General features: G+C 40.7%; 2 protein-coding genes across 11 annotated transcripts in view; one reads left to right on the forward strand and one right to left on the reverse strand.

The window, feature by feature from the left end:
* PALLD (palladin, cytoskeletal associated protein) overlaps nt 1-4522 on the forward strand; it is a 209522-nt gene extending 205000 nt beyond the window's left edge. For all 5 annotated transcript variants that reach the window (XM_075091120.1, XM_075091121.1, XM_075091122.1 and 2 more), the window contains 3 exons: nt 112-277; nt 1184-1317; nt 2328-4522. In XM_075091120.1, coding sequence (XP_074947221.1) covers nt 112-277; nt 1184-1317; nt 2328-2500 — 473 coding nt within the window. In that variant the 3' untranslated portion in view covers nt 2501-4522. The remainder of the gene's footprint in view (nt 1-111; nt 278-1183; nt 1318-2327) is intronic.
* Nucleotides 4523-15427: 10905 nt separating this feature from the next.
* Nucleotides 15428-23652, reverse strand: CBR4 (carbonyl reductase 4). 6 transcript variants are annotated; one of them, XM_075091128.1, is made up of 7 exons: nt 23021-23211; nt 22572-22654; nt 20351-20492; nt 19703-19823; nt 19080-19216; nt 18358-18492; nt 15428-16549 (listed from the first exon to the last, which is right to left on the reverse strand). In XM_075091128.1, the coding sequence occupies exons 3-7, from the start codon at nt 20490-20492 to the stop codon at nt 16371-16373; spliced, it is 714 nt and encodes a 237-aa protein (XP_074947229.1). In that variant the 5' UTR covers nt 22572-22654; nt 23021-23211; the 3' UTR covers nt 15428-16370. The 6 variants fall into 6 exon arrangements, with proteins under 6 accessions (XP_074947229.1, XP_074947226.1, XP_074947227.1 ...); XM_075091125.1 differs by lacking the exons at nt 22572-22654; nt 23021-23211 and adding an exon at nt 23234-23652; XM_075091126.1 differs by lacking the exon at nt 22572-22654 and having other exon boundaries at nt 23021-23259.
* Nucleotides 23653-26870: the final 3218 nt, after the last annotated feature.

Consider the following 26870-nt stretch of genomic DNA (forward strand, 5'->3'; position numbering starts at 1 on the left):
TAAGTTTCCTGCCACTTAGGTTTTTCACTATTGGTTTTCAGCACGTTGCTGAGAGAAAGGCTATATTTTCATAGACCAGTGTTAACATGACTGCAATCTTTATTTTCACAGCTAAGGAAGTACACAAAGCACCTGTGTTTATAGAGAAGCTACAAAACACAGGTGTGACTGAGGGGTTCCCCGTGCGACTGGAGTGCCGAATCTCAGGGGAGCCGTCTCCTCAGATATTTTGGAAGAAAGAGAACGAGTCACTCACATACAACACTGACCGAGTGAGGTTAGACTGACTTAGAATAATCTCCCCGTATATAACTGCAGTGACAATTTATCCTGTAACACAAAGGAAAACCTAGAAGGTCTTCAGAATGCTTTGTGTGAGCAGCAGCTCATGAATATTAACTAGTTATTGTAGTAACAGATGACATTTACTCAAACCTGGAGCCAGCCTGGTGGCTGAGCCAGAATTAAAATGTTAGCTCTGCCTTCCAGCCCTGGACTTAAACAACTATCTTTGCACTTTAAGCATGTGGAGAAGTAGTTCTTGTCTTGAAGAACTAAGACTTAGAGAAATTTACTGGTGAAAAGCTAGGCTCCTGAGTAAAGCCATCTGCTTCTCAGCAGAAACCTTGATTCATAGATATGCTGTGTAGTTCAGCAACTAAGATTCAATATTTTTAATATTCTATATACTATAAACTTGTCTTCAATATTTGATAACATTTTGTACAAATGTTTAAAAGCAAATGCATGATATATTGCAAGAAAAGGGACTCGTTACTGATATGACGCTGTAATGAATTATTGCTGTCCTTCTAAATAACTAAGAGTATTTAAGTACTTTTTTCCGGAAGGTTTGGGGTTTTTTATCCTTTCCCCAAAAAGTCTGGGTAAGTTCTGGTGCCCCCACTACTTAAACTCAAATTCCAGATGCCTTAACCTGTGATTGTGAAAAAGAAGTTACTTTATGCATTTTTGCTTCTTAGTTTTCAGTACAGGATATTAAACAGGATCATCACGCATACTCAAGGTTTTATTTTCTACCTGCTAATTTCAGAGGAAGTTCCATATTAATTAGAAGTGGACTATAAGTAGTCTGTAACTAGGGTTGGCTCTGCTTACATTTAAAACTAGCCTATGCTGTTTTGCAATTTCAATAGTAACTTTCTACTTTTCTTTCATTTAGCATGCACCAGGATAACTACGGCTACATCTGCCTGCTTATTCAGGGAGCCACAAAGGAGGACGCTGGCTGGTACACCGTTTCAGCCAAGAATGAGGCTGGGATTGTGTCCTGCACTGCCAGGTTGGATGTTTATAGTAAGTGACTTCAATTTTCATCATCACATTAATTCCCCCCAAAAGCGACCGTTCTACAAGTTTCAGTTTGTTCACAGAATGGTTTACACTGGTCTCTCTTTCTTTTGTTTATAGTATGTCCTCAATAATAACGATCCACATCAAGACAACAAATGCTCTGTCAAAGTACATTTCACCATCTTTCAGATACCTAAAGCAAAACAAGCATGCATGCTTTCTGTTTTTGCTCAGTATATTAAATTATAGCTAATTAACAACAGATAACGGCATGATTACGTTATTTTTGTGGATCATTATTACTATTGCTCTGCTAGCACTTCCCTAACCTTTCATATTCTTTTGTACATTAGTCTATAATACACCCGTGACAGCTATCACAAGAACAGTAGGTGTTTTTATGGCTTTCTGCTTAATAATCAGTCTGGTCCAAAGCAGCCCCTTCCATAGTGAATGTTTTCTTAAACCAAAGTCTCTTACCAGGCTTCTCGTAACAAGAATTAAGGGGGGCAGGGAGGGGGGAAGGGGAGAGGCTGGGATGATAAAGGATAGGTGCTGGGGTGGTGGGGGTAGCGGGACTTGTGAATTAGATGTGGCTCAGCGTTCTTCAGCAGACAAGGGGCAGCAATGGCAGCCAGCTGAGTTCCTTCTATGTACAACAACAACCCACCCTAGAACAGGCCTGTCACTGTAATATTAGTGCACAGAAGCAAACCCCTCGTTGCTACCCTTCTCAGTGGCACAAGGGAAGGTACAAAGCTATGCCAAAAAGGCAGTGTGACACACAGAGAGACAACTGTTTTTACTTACTGCATTTGAAAGTGAAACTAGATGCTGAGAGAAAAAAAAACCCCAAAACACAAAGAAATTAAAAAAACTTACCTTTGATATCGTGGCTTTCTGCCACTGAGAAATTAGCACCTCCTTTACAAAGGGTTGATTGTGCACCTGGTATGCTTTGTTGCAGAGCTCAAGAAGGCTAACCTTTTTTCTTCGCTTTTTAATCTGCACAGCTCAGTGGCAACAACCACCTCAGACAACCAAGCCAAAGAAGGTGCGGCCCTCGGCCAGCCGATACGCTGCGCTTTGTGACCAAGGACTAGACATCAAAGCAGCTTTCCAGCCCGAAGCAAATCCAGTCCACCTGACAATGCAGTCTGGCTTGGTAGAGAGTGACGATCTGTAGATCCAGCGGCTGCTTCCGTCATTTTCTTTCAAAGCAGAAACACTGAAAGCCATTGCCTTGACCAATGATACTCCTATGTCACTTTATGCAAAGGCAGACACCTTCAAGTACAAAAGATAAACAACCAACACAATAACCATATATTCCTTATTCATTATGCCAAATTAGAAGACTAGGTAGGTAATTAATAGAAATGTACATGTTGCACAACAAATCACATTCACCAGTTCCTTATACCTAAGTTGCTTCAGCTCTTATGAATAACCCCTTTCATAAAGGCCGAAATACATGAGAGAGACGGATTTCTCAGAAGAGAACACTATTTATCACTACACGCCTTCATAAGCAGTGAGTAGATGCTACACAATCCTAATGGTGCGAGATGTTTCATTTGAGGACATTAGATCACAAAGAAAATTAGAATGTATGGTTATCTGTAGTTCTAAAACGGCAATGCATTCTGATAGCTACAATGAACAAGTGCAATAGTGTAAGGATAAAACAGGAAGGGACGAGGAAGAGAAACGTAAGCAAATGCTGTATCTCTGCAAACCGCTTTCTATTCTACAATGGGAAAAAATACCTTGCCTTAAATGCTGTTAGTACGGACACTTCTATAAAGCAATGCCAACACCCTAACTTTCAATTCTTTTGTATTTTTCCTTTTTGTCATCTAGGAGGAGGCTTTCTTAAAAACAAACATACAGCAAAGACAGTTTAAGCATAAGTAACTTAACCTCTTCAAGATAACGAAGAAAAAGAGCTGCCATAGTAACAGTCTACTCCAGACTGTAAATATTAGTTACTAGATGGGGAAAAAATGCCAACAGTATGAACCACTGCAGGAGGTTCCTGCAAGGGGTGGGAGGGGGACAGGGCAAGAGGTTGAAACTCTCTGTGGATTTCCTGAACCAGCCCATAACCTCGTAATACTCCCCTTCAAGAATCTGAAATTCCAAGGTGAGCTGAAATCTAGGGAGCGTATGTATGGGACGTTCGACTGTTTAAAGCTTGTGTTGTGTCTGTGAGGATTTTAGGAATGTACAGTAAGTGAAAAATGGGTTGAGACTGCAATACGAATTAAGTGACAAGTATACGCCACAGGTGATAAGCTTGCAGATCTGAGAAAGTAGAAGATGAGGATGGACAAAAATAACATCAAATTTGCACCTTCCCCCCCTTCTTAAGCTAGCATGTGTCTCTGGTAGGTTTTATTTTTCCTTCTCCTGACTGCAGGCCAACGACAGCTCCTTTAATGGGTAGAGCCTGTCTGCTGTAGATGAAAAGCCTGAAGGCTACTTTCAGAGTGCAAAGCAATCCACATCAAACTGGAGCCCCACCTAAGTCAGACCAGCCTAGGTAGTTTTAAATTAGAATCCAATGAATTTCAGATGAAGGGGAAGGAGGGACGGATGGGAGAATTACTAGGCCTGACAAGAAAAATGAGCATTTGATGGTACGAGCTATGATACTTTGCTATGAAAGGAAAACACTGTATTCCTTATATGAAGCACATATATGGTATCTTTCATTATTTATAATAAAAGTGTTGAAATCTTTTATCTCAGTTCAGTTATTCAGAAGTCCTGTACTTAGGGTTGTTTTTTTTTTTTAATTTTGTAATTGTGTACACCATATATTGCATTACTGCTATACATGTATTGCTTTGTAAGTACACAAAGTTTGTTTTGTTTTTTAGTGACTAATAAACTTTAGCACATAAGGTAGTACTATTCTGGTGCAGGATATGACCGGTTATGGGGATCGTTAATCTAGATTAACGTCGTAGTCTGTCATCTGGGAATAATCTGATTCTATTCTAGAAAAAGTATGTCATATCATTTGCCAAATTTTTCTCGACTGTGACATGCTAATTTACTTTTTTTATTTAGCTTCACTAGCATTATTTTGCCACCTTTCATTTGTATTTATAAAAAAAAAATGTATTATCATTACTTTGGATTGTTGTGCTGATATAATGTGGGTTTAACATCAATAAATATTACACAAGTAGAAAGCTTCCCTTCTGGTAAAGACTATTAACTGTTTCAGTAGAAGCATGCAAGCATAAGATTTAGAAATTTTAAATATGATGAATGCAGATGAAGTGAGGGCTATATGCAGCATCTAAAACTGACCAAAATTTATCAGACTATTCTGCTTGTGACCCAGAATTTCTTTTAAACAAAATGGAGGAACATGACCCATAAGTTCTGAGAAACTTTTGCCAAATAAAAGTACCTGCAGATGCTTTTTTTCCATAGGTTAGAAATTATGCAGGTCTACTTTGTGCATCTAGTAATTGCAATACAACATCACTTACAACTGATTCCAAGTAAAGGGCACAGTCCAAGCACTGTTGAATTAGTTTAAGAAGAGTCTTCTAACATGGCAATATCAAAATTCAGAAAATAAAATGGTAAGATTTACTTGTAAAACCCTGACTATTAACTAGCTTCTCTGCCTTTCCTTTCTGTGCAGAGATACCAGGAAAGAGGCATGATAATAAATTTTTTCTTTTAGGTTTATATTTCAAGCGCTGATCACTACAAACGGAATTATCTCAGCAATTAAGTGAGTACCGACATTAATGGTCACCCTGCAACTGCAGTCAATGGAGCTCTGTCTGCTTACAGTAAATTTGTCTTTGGCTTAGAGACTAAAAAACTGAGACTGCGCTTGTGAGCTGGTTTAAGATGAGGTCATCATCACTTTTTGCCCCTGTATATATGTACAGACAGACACTAAAGTACTAAATCACATCTCTAAGCAGCAACGTTGTTTTTATGAAAACATTCAGCTGTGCTGTTACTTAGTTACTGGGACTGTTTGGGTTTACAAATTCAGAGATAGAAGCGTGGCACAAGAAAACGACATACTTTTCAAGCCAAAAATCTGAGTGTCTTGGAAGCATCGACGTCACTTTCAGAAGTTGAATCTCCCTCCACAAACTCCAAAGAGAGACAGTATGACCTGTGCGTGTACTATCATTTTACAGGACTAAAAAAGAAGTCCTAACTTTTTGCAAGCCTTCAGGTTTAGCTATGGGAAGACTTCAAATTATTGAGGAAGCTGATCAATCCAAGTGTGCTCAAAGCAATCGCTGGCTCGATGCAGCTATATTCAGGATGATGGCAGAAACCTCTGCCAACAGCACCAGCTGCGAGGTGCAAAATGCCACACGCACCACTCAGCTGGCAGTGTGCACCTTAGCGCACAATGCCTTTGTCCTGCAACATCACGACCACAGCGACAATTAGTTAACATACACAATTTTTTTTTTTCCGTTGCAGCCAGCTGGGGGTTGGGGATCAAAACCAAACTCTAGGCCAATTTGGAACCCTAGCTTATATATCATAGCGTCTTTCTATATCAGCACTTTCAAAGACTATTTTAATTCACTCATGTAGTATGCTAATAAATGCCTTGAGATTCCCCACATACGGCCAATGCCATCCTTATCTCTGCAAGCAGCCCAAATGGATTTAAGTCCTTCATGAGACCATATTATCCATCACATCATGATGCTGAGGGGGATCAGCTGCCAAATCCATACTGTGTCATACAGACGGATTAATGCATGGACCGGAAATGCCTGCTCCGATTGTGCACGCTGACACCACACCTGATTCACTATGTCATAATTTAGCTGTACATAGAAGGGGCAGAATTTGCTGACGTTGTTTAGCTCCTTCTCCTGAACCAGCCAAAAGAAAAAGCCCTCCCCTGCACAGTTTTTCTGTTTGAACAGAACCGTGCACACAACAGCCATATCAGACAGCTGAAAATGCAGCTCCTGCCCCAAGAACTTTAAAGTCTACTCCAGACAGCACACAGCTTTCTTTAATGTCTCTTAAAGCTTGCAACTCTAATTCAGAATTATGCCACAATCTGCATTGTTTACACAAGAGCTTAATACATAATCTTATATGGCACAGAGCCTCTTAATAAAAATGTCAGTGTTTGGAACATAATGCTTGACTCATGCTTTGAGCAAAAAAGCCAGCCTACAAGCAGCCATGCCTGTACAGCAATGATTTCAGCAGCTATACAAAGGAGCAAGACAAATGAACTTCAGTCCAGCAACACATGGAAGGAGAAATTTTTGGCTTTATAGACCAACTGCAGTGCAACAGGTAGGCCCTGGGGGAGGGCCAAGCCTTGCTGCCACTGTCACTTTCTAGTTCTGTAGTAGCTGAAGTGGTCCAGAAACAAACAGCTGCAGAACAAGAAAGGCGAAAAAAATAACAGCACATGGCCACTATTCAGAATGATTACATCATGTACAGCAGGCGCTCCACAGTTCTCATCGCACTGAATGGATTAGTTGGTTGGGGTTTTTTCCAGTGGGTTGGGATTTTTTTTGTTTTGGGGGGTGGGGGGGGTGGGGGTGGGGAGGGTGTGTTGGTTTTTTGTTTGGTTTTTGGGGGGTTTTTTGGCCTGAAACTGTTCTGTTAAACACCCAACTAAACATATTGTCAAACTTCTTTGGCCAACTCTTGGCCCAGACATCACAGAGTATTACTGCAAAGAACTGAGGGTACAAAACCATACAGCCAAGGACAGGGCCTTTCCCAGCTACTGCAAAAGGTGTTGAAAATACCTTGTAAGCTAAAGCTTCCCATTCAACAAGCAACACACCTCCTCTCTACTGCAGATTAAGAACTAGTGGGTTTTGGAGATGGCTTTTACCTGCAGCGTTTGTCTGAGCAGCTGCTGGAGTCAGCTGCAGGAAAGGGCCTGGCTGAAAGGAAACCTGTTTTACCACACGGCTCTACAGTATAATGCACAATTGTTTCGTATTAACGTATTAACTGGCTTCCCCCTACAATACTTCAGAATCAGATTCACTGAACAGTTTCGTAATACACTGTTAATCTACAATAAAAGTTTTACCTTTCTTAAATTCTGTATTAACTTCAGCTGTCCAGTCCCCGATCATTTACTAATTCATGTTTAATAATGTACAGTAACTGAAAACCTAAAGTCAAATGTAATTCTTCTATCAGCACAACTCTCAGTAAATCCAAAGATCTTGAACTGTACGTCAATGATGTAATTTCAGGTATGGAACAGCAGCAGCTTTCAAGAATTTTGGTCTGTATAGTTCCAGATCCACTTTCCACTAGGAAAAAAAGTGTAATTACAGAATGCAGATTTCAAAATCTAAAATAGGCTCTGTTAGCTATACCCTTCAAAGTCCTGTATATGAAAAGCATAACACAGTTAAAAATCTCAATAGAAGAATGAGGTAATTTTAAAATTATTTTTAAGCTTTTTTCTAAGAAGCAAATCCATTACATTACCAACTTCGTAAAGCAGGACAAAGTTTTCCTTTGTGATTATTAGTGTTTTCCTGCAACATATAAAAACGGTTGTAAGGAAAGCCAGAGCCACTGCTAGTAACTGCATTCCAAAAAAATAGAATTTCAGGTCAGCCTATACATCCTAAAACTGGACATAGTGTGTCACGGTTTTTCCGATCACTAATTCCAAGGACTAAGACATCTGTCTTTGCCCAGGGCAAGCCAGCGTGCAGCCTAAGGGGAAGCAAAAAGAACACCACACCTCCAGTGGGGACAAAACCCCTGGTGATGACCGGTGCGCCTCCATTGCCCTCGCTTCAGAGGTCAGATTTGTCCTGGTTGCTGCTGGCAGATGCCAGGTCAGAATTCAGAAGGGAATTCCCAGTGAGCGTGGTGGAGCTCAGTGTGGAAGTCAGGGGAAGCTGACATAGCAGAGCATTAATCAGCAGTTAGCATGGCACAAATAGAGCTCCTAATCACAAGGACAATACAGTAAGGGGAGCTCAGATGAGCTCTCCCCTTTAGAGGAAAAACTAAGATTATTACTTTGGCGATGCAAGTAGCTTTTCATGGACAGCTTCAGCTGAATATGGCTGAGTAAATAATTTCTTATGAACACAACTCACCCCACAGATCAATCACCTAGTACACTTGTTTCTCCCCCAAAAGGAAAGACACCACTTTAGTTAATCACCAAGAGATACAGGCACATGATAAGCATCATTGGAAGACAAATAATGCTAGAAACAAAGATCTTACATAAAACGTAATAAACAGCTTTGTAAAACTGTGTAATAAATTAACCTCGCTAACCTAATATTTACAGAAGGACTGAATACAGCTTCACTGCATAGCAGAAAGGTTAGCATGACCTCCAGGCTGGTGTCCTGAAAATCATGATGAACTATAAAACTACAGATGCTCTCCATTTTATGTGCCTTCCAACAAAAACAGCTACAAGAAACCTGCAGAGATGCAGTTCCAGTCTACTGCTGGCAGACCAGTCTCACCACCAAAAAATCATGCCATGCACACTAAATGGTATCTATGCAAAACACAGGCAGTGACTATATTGTTTTTTTTCACATTGGTTGCAGGAAGTTTTCGGTAGAAATCTACCAACTACCTGAAGAAAACAGGACAAAAGGTCAGACCAACAGCAACAGGAAGTAAAACTCTGTGACTTGGAGCTTTTAACAGGTCTATCAACGTATGGGTGGAGATGTGTTTACAATACTGGCCTCCAACTTAATGATGCAACATGTACTTTTAGTGCCTTTAGCATTAGAGGTACTGAGCTGGGAGATCTGCAAAGCAGAATTCACGAAACATCGAACTGCTTCCCTAATGTGCTTCAGCAGTACCATACAATCAGCTTGCAGTTATTCCTAAACACATGGCTCAAAATAACGCGGCAATTTCAAACCCATCAACATGCTAGGCGCGCAGGGCCACCTCAGCAGTGTCAGCCAGCAGTCCGAGAAATGGTAACGTTCATGCAGCTCCATTTGCTCAGACAAATGAGATGTCAGCTCAGTGACATCTGACGTAATGACACCAAGGAAGGTGGGTTTTCCTTATATGTTGTCACATGTTTGACGTCATCATACCCAAACTCCAAGTAGCCAAAGCAATTTTAGTTTTAAAAACAATGACAGAAAGATGCATTTTTACTTCAGAATGAGTGACTATAATGGTGGAGTACATAAAGGAAAAAAGGAGAAAAAAATTAGTAGAATTGGATCTGATGTATTGCACGAGTGAAAAAAAACACAATTGTAGGTTTCAATGTTGTATTTTGGTATATGAAATGAACAAAAAGTATCCCAGACCAGATCCTAAGAGGTATGAGCTATTAATAGAAAAAATAAAAGCATAAAATACTAGAACAGTTGTGCTCACAGTCATGCTGACATCTGGCAAGGCACAGGTAATATTTGTTACTACCTCAGTAGACCTATCTACAGCAAAATGAGCCTCTAGCACACGGTCTGAAATTGAACATGATGTGTGGGTGAAAACAAAGTGTAATCTGGGGCTGCAGCAGAATTCTCACTTCTTCAGGCAATCAGCACAGCCAGTGCTCTTTAAAGACTTCTCTCCACTGCTACATCTGCACCATCTTTTCAAACACTGACTGATTACCCAAATTAAGAAGGTGTATCTGGTCTTAAAAAGTTCGTCTTTCATTAGCTTTACTTAAACAAACTACACTGTGCTACAAACAACAGCAAAAACCCCCAACCAAACCACCAAAAAAAGTCACATAATTGCAACAGGCAATTCACATTTCAGTTCCATGCAATACAACCTCTTATCCCGTGCAACACACCAAAGGAGGAAAATTTGTCTAACAGCAATAGATAAATATTACAATGTGTGTTTTAACTGTAGATAATAATGTAACAAAGAGATTTTGAAGGCTGGGATTTAGATACCTATTTTCTATCCAAATTTCACTGAACTCAATATTGAAATCCTTTCCATCTTTAAAAATCATGCCTTACATCCCCAAATAGCTCAGGATATATCAATTTGGATATTACAAAACTGGTATAAGCAATGCCAGCTATCAACTTTGTATCTACACAGGCAATTCCACTTTCCCTAAAACCGTACAGATCTACTAACCAAATCAGTGCCATTATAATAATGCCTTAGGATAGACTGCCCTCAGGAGGCCAAAGTGAAATCTCTTCATGGGATATCACATGGTACCACAGTCTGCACACACTAACTCAGCACACTTACATACTTTTGTTAACATAAAAGAAAGTCTGGAAAAGCTGTTCCTTGCAACAGCCCCTACTTACGGCTGCAATACTCAAAAAAAAAAACCAACCCCAAACCACCTCACCAACATTTTGTGTGTCCCACTAGAAACTTCTACTGGTGATAATCAATTGCAATATATGCCTCAAAAGTTGGAAAAGACTAACACAGCGAGTTCACTACAGCAAGTTCTAAGTTACAAACACATTTCTTACAAGATAAGCAGAAGTAAGGCTCCAATGACTTATCTAGGAGAAAAGAAGAACAAGAGTAGCCCATCATCTTCCCAAACACTAGAAAAATGCAGAGAAGAAATACAAAAAAATTAACTTTCTAATCTTGCTCCAGAGATTAACTAAAGCCCAGAACATGCAAATCACACTACCTACAAAGTTTAAACTAAATCAAATGTAAAGTCAACAACAGAACTGTTTTAGGTTTCCTAACTTGGCAGTGACAAGGCAGGCCACATAAGTGAGGGAATACTGCAATACACCATCCTCTGTTAGCGAGGTTCTCTCTGAAGCAGGAATCCAGCTGAGTTAAAAAAAAAAAAAAGCACAATAATTTTGGGTGAGTCAGAAAGGGGGTTGCTGTTCAAGAGACCTGCATGCTGAATTACACACCAGCTGCAAAAGCAGCCACCCTCAACACATGCCTTGATAGCCTTTTTATAAGTTGTTCTGGGGAGGCGGTGAAAGGCCATGGATGTACCAGTGACACGGGGCAGGGCAGGAGAAAAGATCTGGAATAAAATGTAGATTAGGTTAAAGACCAGACCTGGATAGCAGCCTTCTTTCAAGAGCTCCCAAGGCTAGATGATGAGGCCAAGTTTCAACGCGTGCCTGAAAAAACAGTTGCAGGTAGAAGAGTATAGCTTCTTTAGGAACTGCACAAACATGGAGTGGTGGGAATTTGTAAAATAGTTAATTCTAAACCAAAAATAAGTAGGAAGATGTTGGTACTTAACAAAAGATTATAGGAGACTTTTAAGCAATATAGCAGGTGAAGAAACAGCAGATGAATAAGAGCACATGCTCTTGCTTCCACTATGAACAGAATCACAGAAACTTTGTATGTCTAATAGAAGAGGGGGCTGAAGTTTTCAAAATTCAATTGAGAAATCATGATAAGACAGTCAATCACACAGTCCTACTCAGAACACCCACATGCAAAAACCCCCAAAACATTTATATATAGCTCGGCATAAATGCTAGCATCACAGGATGTAAAATCCAAACATCTGTTTCTAATCAAGGGCAGGGACATAACAAGCAAACCAGAAATATGATGGAAGCAAGACAAATAAGCAAGCTGTCGACATAACATATCTAAGAAACTAATCAAACTAAGTATCAATATATTAACTCATCAAATCAAATATGGATTGAATTTCTAGGCCTAATAAGGTGAACTCTGCTGGTAGACAATATTATTGCCCACACAATTAAGATGATGGCAGTAGCTGTGACATCCAAGGACTCTAAGGCCAGTAATGTCACTGTAATGAAAGAAGGCAATTACCAGCAGGTTGGGTAAATGTCACACTGAAGAGGCCAACATCACTTTTTAAATATTTTTTTTTTCATGCAGCCAATCAGGGAAACCCAATTCTGGCTGCGGTCCCTGGAAGCATGCAAGACCTGAGTCAAAATGCTATTTTCAAAGGCTGGTTTTGTGATGGTAATTTTTATTTCTGCAAGAATATTGACCAAGTTATTAATAAAGACAACAGTCCACTACTGCAGACTTCCATAAAAAAGAAGCAACATAAAATAAGGAAATATGCTAAAATGAAACCAAAAAGACAAGTCAAAAAAATGACGATGCAATGCTTGAAGACAACACTAAGACTGTATGCACTGAACTTTGCTATGATGACTTTAAATACGCATGCCAAATTAAAATTTTTTGTGGGGAGGAAGCTGGCATGGGTTAAAAGCTACCAGAATTTAAAAGCCAACCTTTTTAAAAACAGCAGCCTAGCTTTAGCCGTCAAACGGAATCTGCCACTGAATGTAAACTCTACAGACAGGTCAGAGTGCAGAGGAGCAATATGCAGAAGTGCATACAAACTGAATACCAGTTAGGAACAGCTACTGTGCCTGAGTAAGCCAAGCAGATGATCAAAATAAAAAGCAGTGTCCAGGGAAGGCAAGACCACAGAGAAAAAAACTTGCCAAACTCTGAACAAAACCCTGCATCAGTTTTTGGTACCATGCAGAAACTTGAGAACCTCTACAGGCAACTTGCTGAAGGTTTTAACCCTCAGAGCAAACCATCAGAAGAGGTTACAGAGTAACAAATGGCTGGGGCTGGGGGTTACCACTCCCAAATTCTAAAGGAAATCAAGTAACTGCAGCATGAAACTTCTGGGTAAAAAACGCCTCATTACCAAATGACTGGAAGCTGACAGAAGTGCAGCAAGCTTTTGGGAGTTTTGTGGGTGGAAGGATCACTTGTTTTTTAAGTTAAGATACCAGAGGGATCCAGGGAACTACAGACTAATTACATTTTTCTGTACATTGCCAACTGCTAGAAATTGTTCTAAAGCCATGGAAACAACTCCATAAACATACTAAGGAAAATCCTTGCTTTTGCAAAGGAAAGTGATGTTTGATAAACATTTTAGAGTTGTTCTAAAAACTGATGTGAGTAAGGAGATCTACTACAGCATGCTTGAAATTCTAAAAGGCATCTGGCACATTCCCTTGCCAAAAAACATTAAAGATGCTATGCTGCCAAGAGAAGAAGTTGTCATATCAGTAAATTGTTTAAAGATAGAAGAGAAAGGTTATGAATCAGCAGTCATGGACCGCCAAATGAACACCACAGGCACCTATGCTGGGGCTGGCAAAGTATAACCTATTAGTAAGGGTTCTGAGACAGCAAATTCTTAAGGCCACTGTATATTCCAGTCACACTAAGTTACTCGAAGTAATAAAGGAATAAGGGAATTGAACAAAAAATTGCAGAACCATTTCACTGAGGGAGTAGGTGTTAAAACCAGCAGACTAAATTCACTGTAGACAAATGAGAACAGTTCACACTGGGGAAAATACAAAAAAACCAGTCCTTAATACATATATAAGGAAATGGGCTCCAAGTTGACCATTCATTATTTAGGTCCGAGTTATTGTTCTTCTATAACTTCTGAAGACATAACTGTAAAGGTTAGGAAAAGGCAAAATAAATCGGCATTATTTCTGGAAGCAATATAAACCAAAACACCCTGATTTTTTTTTTAATGAATCCACAGTGAATACTGTGAGCAGTTCCACCCGTTCCTCCCTCCTCGAGAAATTGAAAAAGTAAAGGACAACAAAGATGACATAAGGTACAAAAGAGCTTTCCAGCAGCAAGCAACTAAAAGAAATACGACCGTTCAATTTGGAACAGAAACAACTGAGGCAGGCAGGATGGGACACAGGTCTACAAATCCAAGAGCGACACAGAGAGCACACAAGAGGGCTGTTACGATGTCTCATCACATCTAAGAACCTGCAGGCCTCAACCAGAGCTGTCAAATAGCAGATTCAAACATACCAGTCACAAATGGCTGGGGGTACAAGAGTCTTCTAAGGAGACACCACCACACACTTCATCTGTTACCCACCCCTAGGCATTCACTGCTTCTGGGATGTCACATTGGGCCAGACAGAACCCCAGTCTGACAAACAGTACTTCTTAGAGTAGATGTGCACAGTAAACAATGAAGTGGATTACTGTTTTTAACTCATTTTCAGTTCTAATTCACCAGTTTGAAGAAAAGGGGAGAAAAGGTCTTTTAAAACCATGACTTTAAGGCTACAAACACTTCAGTCTGGTCCTACAGCAACAGCAGTAATAAAAATGTAAGTATGTATTGCAACATTTTCAAAAAATTACTTCACAGAATGCTGTGCTTCTTCTGAGGGTGTTATTCTAGGTTTTAATCACAAATATAAACTAAAAACGCCATTGCTAATAACTTATTTAACAGTTCCCTTTCCCAACAAAACAAGGCATAAAAATAATCAGGGTCAGAACCCACTAAGAGGAAATTATTTTTAGTCTCTTAAATTTGGCTTCCTGTTAGGATATGTCACACAGGCTTTGCCTGTAACATACTAAAGACAGGTACGGGCAGCAGCCAAGCTACTGACATATTACTACTTGCCTAGTAAAAATGGAAGTACCAGCTGTCCTTCCTCACCTTCAGTGCCCTTGGAAAAAAATCATCTATTCTCTGGCCAATTCCTCCTATCAAGAGACACATAATTAACAATTCTATATTTGGCACAAAGACACATACCACATACAACTTTTCATAGCAAATAACACCACCTCTCTACAAAGAGATAACAGAAACATAAGCACCCCTGAAACGACTACCTTTGGTGGTGGTTTATATTCCAAATGAGTAACGCAACCAACTGTAAAATCCCCTGAATATACACCTATTCCTTGTATTATTTCTCCATACATACCTGCAAGAAGCTTGAAAATGCCTGTTTTCTGGCACAAAGACAACATTTCTCAGCTGCACAAATGAAGACAATCTCAGCCTTTAAAGGCTCAAAGTTATCATCGGTGACATCTCTTCTTTCTGTACTTTGGTTTGTGCCAAGAGAGGAAGTAATTTCAAAAGCTGAATCAACATCTGGATCATGATGCAATGAACACTGGAGCTAAGAAGTGAAGGTCCTAAACCACATTCATCATTTTCTTCAGAGTTTATAAAAACATCAATTACCCAAAATTACTTGATCTCAATAGAAAAGCCTGAGGTTAAATTTTTGGTAACTTTTCAGCAAGAGAGGAACACTCAGGATCATTTACAGCTGAATAATTACTCTGCTTCAAAAGCTGCTTTGAATAAAATAAATGGCTATTTTATTGACTACACATACATATTAAGGAGCATCAACATAACAGCTGAAGTGAGCATTCAAGAAGATACAGAGCAAAACATCTCGACTTCACACTCTGGAAGCGACACATGTTTTCTAAACATCTAGTGAGTCAGTGAAAAGCCTTTTATGTGGCAAGGTCTGCAACTGTACTGTTCACCAGTGTATGTGCAGCTCAAACTCAGAGTATTACCACATTAGCAACTGCAATGACCAACCAACAGTCCTTCACTCAAGTGCTACTGGATTAAACAAGCACTGTACATACATTCAAGAATGGAACCGAGCAGGTTTTGTCTTTATAAAAACACACTGCATGTAATTAAATCTCCTAAAGGCAATTCAGGTATGCTGCAGATCTAGAAGCTCCCGGCTTTGTAGTGTTAGCTACAAACAAGCAAAACCCAAAGGAGACTCCTTGCCACTTTGTATGGACTCACTGATAAGACTAAAAATTATGCAGTTCACAGTCTTCGCCCTACATGACAAACTTGATGCAATCATACCTGCCAATGAATAAACATGCCTCCACACTTTATTAACCTTTGTGTAACATGATAATTTGAATAAAATCTCCACTGTATCCCAAATTGGGAAACGTTATAAAAATATAGTGACTAAAAACGTTATCAGCATGTTATTTTAAACAACCACCATACCAAAGTCAGATCTTTTTCAACTTCTTGTATACACAGACTTCGTAATACCAAATGGACTCTTTCAGGTAGCTAAACATACACGATGGACTTTACCGCTGCTGAACTTCTCCTCTGACTAAATAATATCAAGTCAATTACATACATCAAACTTCAAGCAACTTCCACCCCTCTCCCTTTCATTAGAATATATTTATATATTACCATCATGACATTAAAGCAGGTACCCATTCAAAGGTCATATTTAAGTCAGAAGCTGCAAGCCTCCATCTACAACTAGAGTACTCCCTGTAACATAAGGGGACTCTAGAAGAAAGGCAACAGCTTGTGCAACTTCACGAGGCTCTCCAAATCTTCCAAGGAGAATTGCTTTCTTCAAGTGGTCTTCTTCCAAATGAGCAGTCATCTCTGTGTGAATAAAGCCTGAGAGAGGAGAGATATTTGCAGAGTTACCTAACCTTCAACTAAAACTGACTAGCAGATTTTCCCTGGAATCCTCCAAAGTTAAATCTACTGCCAGGATTCAGCACCAGCTACCATTCTTGATGGTCTCAGAAGTCAGTCCACATAATTTTATGGCTAAGACCAATTTTTTATATAACCAGTTAAAATGCCTTCCCATTTTGGAAGTACTGATGTAATAATCAAAATGCAGAGATCCATAGAAGTCCATTAAAAAAAAAAGGTAACTAAAATTGGGTCCCAAACCCACATTTAGTATCGCTTTTCTTGAAAGACAAAATATGCTCATTTCACCAAAACATTCTCAATAAAAACCTGAGTATGAAACCTTTGGCAAGAAACCCCTGCAGCTTGCAAGTGTTTCCATTGTATTTTAGAACTGATGACAGTACTTGCATAATTTCTGTTAAAGAACTCATTTGAAGAACATGTCTTAACATTTCTGAAGGACATCCTGCCATCCTCACCCCTGGAGCTGAGTAGTTAAGAATTACCAAGTTCTAGAACAAGTTGTTTTTGTGCTGGTAAAAGATATAAATTTTACTTCACAGGCCTTGGCAGCCATTCGTACTGAAATGACCCAAATCCAAGAGGCCACCTTAGAAAACTATTTGTTGTTGAGACACAATCACAGTTGTGAGGAATTTAAGGGAATGTTTTATTTCAATCTCTTAGATAATTCACAGCTACTAGAAAGTAAAATACAATAGCTGAGAGGATTAGCCTCTGGACCTTATGAAACGGAAGGACTGGATCTTTCTTGGTTAACCTTGTGGCTTCCCAACTTAGGATGGCTAAAGCAACTGTTTGTAGTCATCTTATTGATTGTACTAATAATCATAACCTCTTGTTGTCTTATTCAGTGGTCCCTGAGGAGATATAAAGAAATTATTTGAGACTTGGGAGGTGTTGAGACACCTTGAGCCTCAAAAAGGGGGGAAATGATAGAGGACAACCCCCCCGAATACAGGGGAGTGTTAGTGTGAACCTAAGGAGTGTTGGTTAGCGTGAATCTAAGGGATATTGCGTATGATTAAGTTAGCATGAATACAGACTCTTTCCTTTTTGTTTAAGCATTCTTAATAGTTAATCTAAGGCTAGGGCCAAGATGTCCTGGCCATCAGCTCACTCATTTAATTAATGACAAGCATTTCTTTTTAGAAGAAAAATGAGTGAGAGTTGCTAAGAGAAAATAGTTTTAAGTTGTTTCTACGTAACAGGAGTTAGGATGCCCCATCCGCCAAGATCACCAAAGACCCCTGAAGAAGGGAAGCATATGTGGAAGAAACTGAAGCGGAGCCAAGAAGAATGACTCAGTGCCAGTTATATAATTTATGTAGATTACAATGAGTATGTATTAGGTAGAATATGTACGGACATATTGTATAAATACGATACAGTGTGCTTGATTTGTGGAAAACCACCGAGCACCCAGGCTTGTGCAACCCTGAAATAAATTTACAGTGTCTCTCCTGAGTGTGTGATTATTGGCTTACTGCACACTGGGCGACGAATCTGCTTTTTGGATAACACAGGCAGACATAACTCTTCCAAATTTTTCAGTATCCCCTCAAAAAGCCTGAAGGTTTTGTAAAAGAACATATTATACTTTAAACTGGAAAAAAGGGATTAAGAACAGTTACTTACAAAAGCTGAAGAAAACAACAGCAATTTGTCTTAAGTTACTTTCAGAGTACAGAAAATATCCAGCAGTCTTGATGATCGTGTATTGCAACAGTCAAGCATGTAGGAACTTCCCAAAAACTAACCTGGAGCAACCACGTTGACTCGAATTTGTTTCTTTGCTACCTCTTTAGCAAGAGAGCGTGAAAATCCAACTAATCCTGCTTTGGTGGCACTGTATACACTTTGACCAGAGTTGCCTTTAAGTCCTACAACACTCCCTATAATAAAGAATCATCAAAGAGAAGGAAAGATTAAAAGCCTAATTTGAAACATTGCACTAGCTTTATCATTTTAGTTTTAAATTTGGAATGGAAAATTAGATTAAAAGGAATTAAAATTATATTACTAAATGTACTTTATAGCTTACTGCTGGGATAAGCAAATCCCTCAATTATCTGTGATTTTGGTGGAATCTATGTTTTCTATGTTGACCAACAGGCACCAGGAGAGTAAAATGAAGAGCTTTCTAAAAAAATATCCTTGCACAGGAAAAAAAAAAAAGGAAACCAACTGTACCTATTTGAGTCTTAGTTCATAACTAGCAGCTGTAGATTTACATACTAAAAGAGCTGATAAGGAATGGTAAATTGTTTTTTTCAATCAAATATAAACCCTGAGGTGCTTATTACTGAAACAAGCTGGCTTTGCATTTAGAAGTTGCTGAAATTACACAAAAAAATAAGCATTCATAAAGAAATGCTAAATATGGAACATCTAAATAAAAAGAAAACAGTCAATTTACAACTCCCAAATCTTTCTCAAAAACTATTACATAGAATTCCACTGGATTAGACAAGCAACTTACCTATATTGACAATAGCACCTCCTTGCTGTTGAATCATGCTTTTCACAGCAGCTTTGCATGTCAACATTGTTCCCAAAAGGTTAGTGTGAATCTGGGCTATCATATCTTCAGTCTTGGTTCTCAGTAACAAACCATCCCTGGCAAACAGACCACCAAACCCAAAAGAACTCACTGAACAATGCCAGTGATCACATTTACTCATAATAAAACATGACTGATGAATGGAATATTAATGGGGATTTACACAGTTCTAGACATTCTAGCATTCAAAATGATGACGTTGCAAGGATGATACATAGCAAGAAAAAAATTTAGATAGCTTCTGGCAACAAAACCTCCTTTGCAGAGAGGTATGAAACATTGGTTTGGTCTATTTCAGGGTGAAGAAGTGGAAGAAAGAGCAGTAGAGGGGGAACTCAAACTCAGAATGCAGAAATGCAGAATGCAGAAACTACAGTGATTTTCACGTTAGATTTTCACCTTCATCAGAACAAAGTGAGTGCTTAATACTGTTTTCAGATGTACTCAGTAACAATACTCTTACTAATGGCAAGGGCCATTAGCACCTTATAGTAAGATATTCCCATCTAGAGTTACATATAATCTTGTAACAAATAACTAACCTGTTGATCCCAGCTGCATTAACCAAGTAGTTTATAGGACCTAAATTCCTCTGCATCTCCTCAAAAGTACGTTGGACTTCTTGTTCACTGGATACATCACAGCTAAGTGCCACGTGTCCTTCTGTATTGAAATAAAAGCACATCACAAAACAGATGGTATACCATTCTTCAGAATTTATCAAATCAATTGCTAAAACAGATGGTGAACTAGTTGTAACTCGAGGAACCCATTTTATCATGAGAGAATTAAATAAGGACAGTTTTCAAGCACGGTATTGATCAGCTATGTGACAATTTCTTGTTTTATGTTTTGGCCTTTTCAAATCAGAAGTTCAGCATGAGCAGACTGGTCTCAGTTCTGGCTTGGTCAGGAGCCAAAAGATGACTCAATGCATACCACCTCCCTGTTGTGACCTTGAACAATTCCTTTCATCTTACCTATTCTATCTGCAAGATATGGATTGTAACATGCTTAACTTTCCCAAAGAATATCGTAAGAAGAAAATTGTACTGATATAGCTTTCCTTCCAAATTTCTCAGCCTTTACTTTCCTTTTCATCTAGTTAAACAGTGGGGTTTATTTTATGACTTACTACTTTTACAAGTGACCTATGCAGTGAAGAAATTATTGCAAAGCAGCATACATACCACCCAGATTACGTGCAGTGGTTTGGGCTACTTCCAGATTTCTAGCAATAATCGCCAGGCGGCAGCCTTTCTGTGCCAGTAATTCTGCAACAGCTTTTCCTATTCCTCGGGATCCTCCAAAAACGGCACAAACCTTGCCCATCTTGAAAAACAATTCACAAATTGCAAATAAACCATGAATTGCAGGTCCATTATAGCAGGGAATAACCACTGTTCTTGTCAACATCACGGCCCTTTTACTAGTCTGTAGCATTTTGTAATATCAGATTATAGAACTAGTGATTTGTTAATTTTTATTCACAAAAAAACCAAATACTTGAACTAAATTAAGACACCACTTCTACAAATACAAGTTAATTCTTAATGATTTCTGAACTAGTACAAAAATTATGCATGTAATCTAGTGTTTCAATGCTAGTGTTGTGATAACTCCCCTGCAATTGATTAAATATCCGATTTATGCATTGAAAGACCATAATGTATCATTCAGCTGTTTAATCAAAGCCAGCATAGTAACTGTAATTATATTGTTCCTGCAAGCACTATTTTTGTACTAAAGTCATTTAGCTTCAAGATCTCACTCAGTCCTAAGTATCTGTGCTGGACATCCACACTGCAAACACTACTGAGCAAGATTTGATACTACTGTATTTACACTAGTTTAATACTAAGTTACTCTACATAATACTATGTTTTACCACTAGCCTCAGGTTTTGTTTCTGCTTTTGAAGAAAAAGAAGCTTTTTGAAATGTGAAATGATTCTGAAGTAGTTAGCTTAAATGTTTAGGAAGGAGTGTAAGAAGAAAGCACTTCTGTAGAATGCTCTTTTATTCTGCGACCTCTAAAAACCAATCAGCTGTTCTGGGATTTCCTGAGGAGCCAGAGGCAGAATCCAAGCAACAGTAATGAACCTCTTTCCCATGCATTTGAATAAATCCTTTTTGAACCCAATTATACTTTGTCTCCATAACGTCCTGAAGCAACAAGTTTCATTATTTGTAGAAAAGTACTTCCTTTTGTTCTTAATTTGCTTTCTGATTAGAGAATCCTAAGCATTTTTTGTCATATCTTCCCCATATTGTTTGTAACTTCAGAGGCTACTCTTCTGCATTTTACCCTCCCCCTATATCCTCTTTCAGGTCTATTTAGCAATTCCTATACATATGGAAGCCATTCTGTATCTCACTACAGACTGTCCAAGTTTTTACTCCTGCCACCCTACCTTTGCCTTCCTTAGGTCTATTATACCCCTTTTGACATGCGCTAACCAGAACAGCACAGTGTTAAGCATACAAGGACACCATCTACTCATACAATGGCATAATGATTTTGGTCTTCTGTGACAGGGCCCAGAAAAGCAGACATCCCTTTTCTGTAACAAAGTAAGCATAAGTGCTTCAAATCAACCTATGTGCCTGCTTCCACTAGCAAGTTTAAATCAGCTTCCTTGAACAGGAAGAAGATTAAACACTTGTATCTCAGGTTGTTCTTTCAAAAGAACACATATAAAAAGATGCCCTGAGTGAAGACGCTTCCTTAGTGATAAAAACAGGCACCACTACCTCAATAGAAAGACTGATCTTTGGGGTAGCCTTCATTAGGTAGCTAGACTGCAGGAGATGAATCGAGAGGTCTTGCACCCAGTAACTCCAGCTCTTACAGCCTTAGCAGACTAAAGGGACAACACGTATTCCATTGACAGATTAATTTTGTTAGAAACAAAATCCCAGTCTGCCTTCTCTGTAATGACTGATCTCTTCTTTTGCAGAATTACCACAGTGACTTTTGGAATTTCTTGCCTACTTGTTGCAGCAACGTTATACTGGGGTTTCCTCCTTCATATTTTGTTCCTACCAGCACTGAGCATACCTACTGTCTTATTTTTATCTGAAACACAGAATAATACAAATTCGGAGGGATCCCTCTGGAAGTCATCTTGTCTAACTCCTCCATGCCTAGGCAATGTCAAGTGAACCATCTAATACTCTTCATAAATGCTGTCAGACCTAGATGGATTTTCCAAGTAATTCTGAACATACTTAGCTACACAGGACCCAGAAAGCTGCCTGTGGGGTGAGAACTTCTTTAGAACATATTACTCTAACCTTCCTAGTTTCTTTGAGAAGGGAAAAAATCTTAGTGATTCTACCCTTCTCAGGAGATACAGTGAAAGTCCCATGTGCATTAACCAGGTATTTACAGGGGAGCATTAAGGCCTACCTCCAACGCAGCAATGTACAATTTGTGTTTAACACAAAGGAGCGATACAGATTCTTCAGAGTTGTGACTTGGGGGGAAAAAGCCTGCAGTAGGATTAATAACCCTATATTCCCATGTCATATAAAGGCAGGAAAGAACAAGTATCTTTTGAGCAACAGGCTCATCTAGGTCGCCACACAGCGCACACAAGCGCCCGTACCGCCTTTGCCCTCCCCGGCTCTTCTCCTTTCAGAGCAGACTACTCAACCCGTAACCACCAGGGCTCCGGCGGCGCTGCCGGTGACCGCCTCGCGGCGCACAGACCCAAATCCGCTGCAGGACACCTTTCAGCAAGGGCCAGCCGGGATAGCGCCGCCCCCCGGGCCGGGCGTCCTCAGCAGCCGCCCTCGCCGCCCCGCCAGGACACCGCCCCCAGCCCCGGGACAGCCCGCCCTCCCCTCTCGGCAAACCTCTGTTTTCCTCCCCGCTTTCTGTGGGGAAGGCGGGGGGGGTGGGGGAGATCTGGGCTCCCACCGACCTCCTCCGGCCCGAAGGAGGCACCTCTGTCCCGCCCGCCGCCCTCACGGCTAAGGCTGGCCGCTCCCCGCCCGCAACAGTCGCTCGCGCGCGCCTGCCGCGAGGCCTAACGGACCCCGCCCGTGGCGCGAGGAAGGAGCGCTCACCCTGCGCCTCCTCGCCGGGGCAGGGCAGGGCGGCGCGGCGGGACGGCGGAAAGGAAGGGGGGAGGCGGCGCCCCTCGCAGCACGGCTTCCGCCCGGCGACCAGGCTCAAGGCGGAGCCCGCGGCCCGGACATCGGGGCGCGGCGCCGGACGAGAGCCCGCCACGCCGCGGGGCAGGCCGGGACGCGTAGTCCGCCGCGCGGCGGCGGTGCCACGGTGGCAGGGCGGGCGCTTTCCGGCGTCTGTCCGTCCCCAGCCCGCTGCTGCCCTGAGCCAAGCGCGGGCCGCGCTTCCCGCCCACCCCAAAGTCAGGAGGGCGGTGCGCCACGGGAGGCCGATAGAAAACCGGCCGTTAGGCGTATCCCCATGCACCTCACGGTTTCTGAGCCACCGATTGATTGCTTTCCTCACAGAGGCTATTTTCCTCCGCAACAAAACGACGGTTTAGGCTTGAAGTGAACGCGGGAGGTGTCACAACACGACGAAATGCTGTAAACTGCCTGTTCACATACGGCCGTATTGCTGGTAACAGCTAGAAAGGTCTCTGCTGCACCCCTGATCCAGCTGCCTGGCCTGGGCATGACTGAGCTTCCCGCAGCATGGCAGCCAGTCGCCCCCTGGCCAGAGGAAGACCCGCCAAGGCAGGGCCACTGCCACAGCCCTTGCATGTGCATGACAGGTCTCAGCTCCTGCTGTCGTTTTACGCTTTCAAATTTTTAAAATAGGTTTTACATGTAGTTACCTTGACAACATCCATCTGAGCCGCTTGTACTACTATCCCGCCTAGCCCAAGTATTTGCCGCCAGAATTTACATGGGGTGTGAAATAGCTGCCTGACTCTGAACTGGAGATCTCCATCCTGCTCTTGCTTCCCCCTCCACTTACAAAAAGATATTTCGTATGTAGATGCATATGAGCAGACGAACAACGATTTTGTCTCATGTTCAGATTTCACAGAATCACAGAATGGTAGGAGTTGGAAGGGACCTCTGGAGACCATCTTGTCCAATCCCCCTGCTTGAGCAGGCACACCCAGAGCAGGGGGCACAGGAACGCATCCAGGCAGGTTTTGAATGTCTCCAGGGAAGGAGACTCCACAACCTCCCTGGGCAGCCTGTGCCACTGCTCGGTCACCCTCACAGGAAAGAAGTATTTCCTCATGTTCAGGTGGAACTTCCTGTGTTCCAACTTGTGCCCATTGCCCCTTGGCCTGTCACTGGGCACCACTGAAAAGAGTCCAGTCCCATCCTCTTGACACCCACCCTTTAGATATTTATAGGTATTGATGAAATCCCCCCTCAGTCTTCTCTTCTCCAGGCTGAACAAACCCACGTCTCAGGCTTTCCTCATATGGGAGATGCTCCAGTCCCCTGATCATCTTGGTAGCTCTCCACTGGACTTGCTCAAGTAGTTCCCTGTCCTTGAACTGGGGGGCCCAGAACTGGATGCAATGCTCCAGATGTGGTCTTACTAGGGCTGAATAGAAGGGGAGGAAAACCTCCCTCTACCTGCTGGCCACACTTCTTTTTATGCACCCAAGGATACCATTGGCCTTCTTGGCCACAAGGGCACATTGCTGGCTCATGGTCAGCTTGGTGTCCACCAGCACTCCCAGGTCATTCTCAGCAGAGCCGCTTTCCAGTAGTTCCAGTAGTTTCCCCAGCCCGTACTGGTGCCTGGGGTTGTTCCTCCCCAGATGCAGGACCTTGCACTTGCTCTTGTTGAATTTCATGAGGTTCCCCTTGGCCCAGCTCTCCAGCCTGTCCAGGTCTCACTGGATGGCAGCACAGCCTCCTGGAGTATCAGCCACTCCTCCCAGCTTGGTGTCATCAGCGAACTTGCTGAGGTTACACTCTGTCCCATCATCCAGATCACTGATGAATATATTTCCTTGCCCCCCAGCCCCTAGGATCTTGTGTGAGGCATCGCTATACCAGTAGAGTTAAATCAGAAACACTCAAAGGTAGATAAACCCAAAATACAGAAACACCTGCGAGAATTCCTGTTTAGTAACCAAAATAAGCTTCCTGATATGTAATTAAACTAATAAAAAAACCTGCTATGTTTTAACAATAACACTGTTAACATTTAAGTCTGATGATATGCCGAGGGGTTGCTGTGGGCTTTTAAGTCACATATACTGAGTAAATTTTTTTGCTTGAGAAATAAGAATAAAACCGATCACAACTGTGTACAAGAGTACACTTTTGAGGTGGTTTTTTTTTTTTTTTTTTTGTTTTTTTTTAAATTATTATTAAAAGGTTCCACAAAGTAACAAGCATCAAAATCACAGTGGAGTTTCTACGAGCTCAGTGGGAGTGTGACTTTGTATAGTTCTTGCTTTTGGCTTGAAGGCTGTTATTCAGGATTCCAGATTATCAGTGTTTCCAGGGGAGCTCTACGGAGTGTAATAACATTACCTGTATTCATGTAGTCATCATCACTTTTTCTATGGATCATTCTTTACATAAAGAAAAGCAAATTTAGGCATTACTAAATGGATGAACATCTCTAAGAAAAAAAAAAATCTTTAAGAAAAGCTGTTTTACAAAATTAGTTCCTTTTAGCAAATATACGTATATTGCAAACTGGTCCTGTTTTCAAAAGAGTAAATGATATTTTTTTATCCAATAACATTTCAGAATATGCCATATTCTGAAAAGCCAGAGGCATAGAGAGCTGAGACCAACTCAGTATAGTCTCTGACCAAGACTTTTGGTCTCTAGCATAACTAAGGATCCGGATTCACAGGGGAAAATTATGTATTTTTCTTCAAGCGATACACCTAAGCAAAGTAACACAGGTAGGAAAAAAACTGTCCTTCGTGATATGGCATGCTTTCTGAAGAGGTGTATACTACAGAGAGAATAACTATGAGCACCATATTGTAGGAGGACAGCAGCAGGCAGATTTTATGTGAAAATTATATTTGTAATTATGGCTTTAACCTATTTATGTGACCTGTGTCCTCATCCAGAGAACTGACCCACTCATGTAAGAAAGTTAAAGAAAAACTGTTCTTTGCTGTACTGTTAGGAATTTGCTGACACAGACTAAGCGTGAGTTTCACCGTCATTTTTTTTAAACTGTTGTCATTGACAAAGTAAAATACCCTTTTCCAAAGTTCAGACAAGATTCTGTTCAATTCTTGTTCATTAACTGAGCATTTAAAAACAAGATGTGTGTTCATTCATTGGCCAAAGTGACATTAGCCTTTTTCCTTTGGATGCCTGGTTAAATCATGAGATCAGACAGCCTAAGCAGAATTCATCTGAGCCAGTTCATTCACACCGATTTCCAGCTAAAGCAAGATGAGCTACCAGAGTCCAAAAGAGAAATCAGTGTCATACTGAGTACGTCCCTTTTCCAGGGGACAGCAGCTGATACATGAACTTGATCGACCTGCTCCATCTATCCTGTCCAGATCTGTAACAGCTAGTTTAATACTGACCATTATTATGCCTGGCTTACTATCAATGTGGAATTATAAGCTAATAATTCTTGTACAGCTCTCTATGTGACCATTTGGAAGCTGTTCACAATATACAAAATAATGCAGGAGTCTTTCCTGAAGCACAATGCATTCAGGCATTAAAAATACTCTTCCTAAGTGAGTTTTAAACTCTTTTCTTAAAACGT

This window comes from Phalacrocorax aristotelis, chromosome 4, assembly GCF_949628215.1.
Source record: "Phalacrocorax aristotelis chromosome 4, bGulAri2.1, whole genome shotgun sequence".
Taxonomy (NCBI): Eukaryota; Metazoa; Chordata; class Aves; order Suliformes; family Phalacrocoracidae; genus Phalacrocorax; species Phalacrocorax aristotelis.